The sequence below is a fragment of the Durio zibethinus genome, chromosome 4 (assembly GCF_047325235.1).
Source record: "Durio zibethinus cultivar Kanyao isolate XHJ-2024 chromosome 4, ASM4732523v1, whole genome shotgun sequence".
NCBI lineage: Eukaryota > Viridiplantae > Streptophyta > Magnoliopsida > Malvales > Malvaceae > Durio > Durio zibethinus.
In genome coordinates this window covers 35,711,863-35,716,869 of record NC_143165.1, presented here as the reverse complement: position 1 = coordinate 35,716,869, position 5,007 = coordinate 35,711,863, and the positions used below count along the sequence as shown (strand labels likewise).

At 29.6% G+C, this 5,007-nt stretch overlaps 1 protein-coding gene across 1 annotated transcript; it reads left to right on the top strand.

Moving 5' to 3' along the window:
• Positions 1-3,021: 3,021 nt before the first annotated feature.
• On the top strand, positions 3,022-4,489 carry LOC111289046 (vascular-related unknown protein 1-like). The gene is made up of 3 exons (XM_089758882.1): positions 3,022-3,818; positions 3,942-4,010; positions 4,130-4,489. The coding sequence occupies exons 1-3, from the start codon at positions 3,468-3,470 to the stop codon at positions 4,274-4,276; spliced, it is 567 nt and encodes a 188-aa protein (XP_089615008.1). The 5' UTR covers positions 3,022-3,467; the 3' UTR covers positions 4,277-4,489.
• The last annotated feature ends 518 nt before the right edge of the window (positions 4,490-5,007 follow it).

The window sequence follows — 5,007 nt, the reverse complement described above, 5'->3', positions numbered from 1 at the left end:
ATATTCAGATACTACATTTATAAATTGTCAGTGAATATCGAATCCTAAGAACTTTAATATTTGAAGATACTGCTTTAAATGCAATTTTATAAATGGGTCTTTGGTGGATGATTAATTACAAAATTAAGTCTGGTTTCTTCAATTTCGTTGGTGGGAGGCAGAGAAGAGTATTTTTTTTTTTTTAATGCTCAGCAAAGAACACTTGAGCTTTTAATGAAACAAAACGATTTTTGCATTTTTCTTTCATATTAAATGTTTTAAGTTTACCCAAAGGACTTGCCAATTTTTGCATTTCTTAAAAATTTATATGCATTTTAATGCCTTCTCTGCAAAAAGAAAACTGGCCTTTTTTTTTTTTTTTTTGGTTACTAAAAATGGAAATGAGAACTGATTAAGCATCCAAACTTTCCAAAATTGATTGTTTTCTTATATGCCCAAAACCAAACCCCCATTTGTCTCCTTTTGTTTGCATGGTAAATGGTTTTTCTTGTTTTAATGTTAACGTTAGGCATCTTATTTTGTTTGATAAAAATGAGTGACAAAAATTTAAAATTATGATTTAATATTATTTTTTTATATAATCGGTTTTAAAATTATAAAATATAAAGTTTAATTTGTTATTGTAGATGCTTTATTTTTTTTTTTGTTACATCAGTGAGACAAAAGCTTAATACAAGTAAAGAGAATGAGGGAGATTTAATTTGAAGCCAGACTCTTGATATTTTCTCAAACGTCTTTAATCATTAGATTAAAAGCTTGAAGATATAATCCAATATTTTTTACTTTTCATTTTAAATTTTAATGGCGAAGCAAAAAAAAAAATTTTTTTTTTTTAATATCTGAACTCTCACGTTGACATTTGACTTAATAATAATTGAAATTACTATCTTGCCAAAAGATTTAGACTAAAATCCTCCTTTATCCAAGGTTAAAAAAAAAATAAAATTTCCAGTCTCCAAAAGATGATACTCCAATGATTAAAACTTAAAAAGCTACAACTCAATATTTTTTAACTAAGATCCTTTAAAAATTGAAGAATGACATGTAAACTTGTTCATAAGTCAGATTATCCGTCAGCCTCGTGAGATGAGTCCGAGACAAAGATTTTAAAATGTAAGCTCGACCCAAATTATTATTTTTATTAAAAAATTTTTTTATTTAAATTTAATTATAAATTATATTTAAAATACAAAAATTGAATAATATTTTATGTCTATTGGGGCATCCACGAGCAGGTCGGACTACATCTTAACAAAGATTTCTGAGTATTAATCAATTAGATCTCGTTTGATCCATGAACACTTCTAATTATACGATTGGATTGAGTTTAGAATTCCTACTTAATGAGTGGAACTAAAGCCCAACTCTTCAGCCTATCAAATATTACATAGGCCGACAACATCACTTGTCCTTGCTAAAAATAAAGCTACAGGGAACAGCTTTGAACTGATCTCGGGCCCAAGTGAGAGAGCCCAATATGGTGCTATATGTATATATTTTTCATTTATTCTTTTTTTTTTTTTGCAAATTAAAGATTCATGAAAATTAAGTGAAAACATCAAAGGGGCTCTATACTTCCTTTTTTTTTTTATTGGAAAGTTAAAGAATATTTAAAAAAAAAAGATTATATACATTAATCCAATACGTGCATTTTATACATTCAAATAAAATATAAATTTTTAAAATTTTATTATAACCTTTAAAGATTATAATATTTTTCACTTAATTTTTTAAAGTAAAAATAGATAAGCAAGCGTATCATTTGAGTTCAATACTTTAATGCATGTAATATTCTCATATTTTTAATTATCACACGTTTGACAAAAAAGATTAAAAATGTTATGATCGATGTAAGATATTAGAATACACAAAATGAGAAGAAATTTATCCAATATGAATGATCATTTACTAAATTAATTTTTCAAAGATTTTTCAATGTCCCAAAAGCTATTTAGTTTTTAATTTTGTCATGCACCTTAATTTTCAATAATACACATGCAGAAATATATAATTTGGCTACATATATGTTTATTGAACTATGGGTTTGCAACCAAATTTCATATTAAAGTTAATTTTGCTATTCAGTCGTATGTTATACTCTAATAATAAAATTAAAATATATTAATTCAATTAATTTATATAATTATCGTTAAAATTTTAAATAATAGCATTGCTACGTTTATTTTTTTTAATTACCAAACCATAATCACCTTTGTAAAATAACCTAAGAGTTGAGGAGTGAAGATTAGGAGCTAGCTGGATCTATGTGTCTTCATCTGGAGCATGAATGAAATAATTAATTGCTTAATACTGAGCAGTGAGTGTACATGTACTTTGTTGGATGAGGTCAGAGATCATTGGAACCGTTTTTAATCTTTCAGTTTCATCAATATTCTCCTTAAAGAGCTTTTGTCTCCTTCCTTCATAAAATCCATTGGATTTTGATTCTGGAATTAATACATTGTTCACTGACTCTGAGGTTAAGAAGACGTACATACTTAACCTAGGTACTGTCGTAGTTGTATGAACAATATTCATGAAACATGTCGTGCCAATTTGCAGCCAATTGCAGATGTTAGATACATATATCTATCATCAACACATGAACAAGACAAGGTTAAAGATGAGAAATATAGATCTTTGAGATATAATTTACAGATTGAGAAATTTCAATTTACTCCAAATAATTACAGCTTGTTTTTGGTTAATTATAAAAACAATGGTTTCGATCTAGACCCCAATAAGCAGAAAATCGTCAGAAAAGTAAAATTCAGTAAGTTGTTTGTAAATTTTTAGCCTGTAAGGACACTTGATGAGATGCAAGTTCAACAATTATATATTCCGGACAGATTATGATAGTCACAGCAACCATAGCTGGTTTACCTTGGGAATGACAAACTCCATTGGATCGAAGTGAAAAACAAAGGAAAAAAACAAAAAAATATGTAGATGATTTGTTGTTGTACATCCAAATTGAAGCCTGAAAGGGAAACTCTATTTCTCACTGCCTAATAAATAACCGAAAATTGAATTTGTTCATGTTTTGGTCAGTCTGTTTTCTTTTGGATTTCAATTGACAGATTAATAGTTTTTGCGGGCGAAAAGGTAAGTCCCAACAGAGAAAATGGCTGCCATTGTTGAGTGCCAATTTTAGCCACGAAGGTCAATCCCTTACCCATTATCTTTTTGTTTTTCTATCTTTCCTTTGCACATTCTCTCATTTTCACTTTCTCAGCGCCACGGTTTTCTGTTGCAACTGCTGCTTTTAACTTCCCTTGGCCCACCTTGGCCACACCAGGATTCTACATTATGGGTTCCCTTGTCTGTATTATCTTTTGTAATCTTCTTTTTTCTGGTATAAATCCCCCATTATGCAGAGCTTCCTCCAATTTCTTTTACGCCAAAAGAAATCTAGTCTCTTTTTCTCTCTGGTTTGAATGGTTTGATAAAATTGTTTTTTTAGATTGATGGAGGAGTACTCTATTAGTTCATCTATACACAAATCCGTTGCTTCCAAAGGAACAATAACAAACAAGACCAAGGATTCAGCTGAAGAGAGTGGATGGACTGCTTACTTTGAAGATTTCTCACATAATGATCATGATCACTGTTCTAGTTTTAATTGTAGTTCTTCCTTGATCTCAGACGCTGCAACTACTGGTGCTGCATGGAAAATATCCCACATTAACCATCATGTTTTTGCCAGCTCTTCAACCTATGTCGCCCCGCAAAAGATTCCCAAGAAAACAAGAACCAAGGAAATTTGTAAGGACGATTCTTTGGAGGATACTGCTAGTTCTCCTGTCAATAGTCCGAGGGTAAAGATATTAAAGAACACACATATTTCTCCATCAATTCTTTACCTTTGCTCTTTCTTTTTGCATCTTCTTCGTCTTCTTTGATGCCAATTCCTTTTATTTTCATTTTCATTTTTTTAATAGGTTACTGACTTGAAATCAAATGATATGATGAATCCCAAAAAGAGAGAAGATAAAATCCATAGTTCTCTGGTAATCTCAATTATTCTGAGATCATGATGATATAAATAATAAGTAGATATAATATCGTTCGAAGGTTGAGCGTTTGACCTGAAGAGTTAAATTAATATGGATATTTGATGATTTTATAGGGGAAGGAAACTGCCTCAGAGAATTACTCAGAGATACAGATTGAAGAAGAAAGCAAAATGGATTTTGATCATGAGAAGAATGATTGTATAGATCAGTTGAAGAAAAGAGGGCTGTGTTCAGTTCCCTTATCCATGTTAGTTAACTAACATTTCATCACTAATCTCTCTCTCTCTCTCTCCATCTCCCTCTCGAGTCTTCCTTGTAGCTAGTACTACTTTTTGTCGGATTATTGTATAAGGAAAATTTCCTGTTAATGTATGTTGAATAGCATCATCAATGCACTATTTGTAAATTCTCACATGAGAAAGTAAGAAAAATTACTTGATCAAGAATAATGTGAACCTCATTTTATTATCAAGTTTCCCTTTTATGAAAGGTAATAGATCAAGGGTGTGAAATCTTCAAAAAGCTATAGATGGAGAGAGATATGCATCAGAGACAAAAGACACAAGTGGAAGGAAAAGTTAGATGATCAATGTGTATTTCTTTAATGTGAAGATGCACAGTCCAACCACTAGAACTAGTGACGATTCGAATATTAATTATATAAAATATTAAAATTTATATATTTATATCATATTTTACACGATAATTATATATTATAATTTATATCGATGCAAAAATATAAAATATTTTAATTCATATCATTTTTATATTTTATTTTTATATCATAATTATATTATGTCACCGTAATGCATTTTAAATTATCAAATTTAATTAGAACTTGGATAGTTTAGAACATGTTTGCGCAGCTTGAAGTTAAGTTTGCTGAGATTTGTGATATGAAAGTTTGCTTGCAATTAATACATTCTACTCATTTTGTTTTTTCTCCAAAAATCATGCACAATTTTCCAGTAATTGTTTATAAAAGCCATAT

What these genes read in the sequence shown, in the direction of transcription:
- LOC111289046 (XM_089758882.1), top strand. Translation starts at nt 3,468, where the DNA reads ATGGAGGAGTACTCTATTAGTTCATCTATACACAAATCCGTTGCTTCC. An exon ending in CTCCTGTCAATAGTCCGAGG is followed by an intron (nt 3,819 to 3,941) that starts GTAAAGATATTA and finishes TTTTTTTAATAG; the next exon opens with GTTACTGACTTGAAATCAAA. An exon ending in ATAAAATCCATAGTTCTCTG is followed by an intron (nt 4,011 to 4,129) that starts GTAATCTCAATT and finishes ATGATTTTATAG; the next exon opens with GGGAAGGAAACTGCCTCAGA.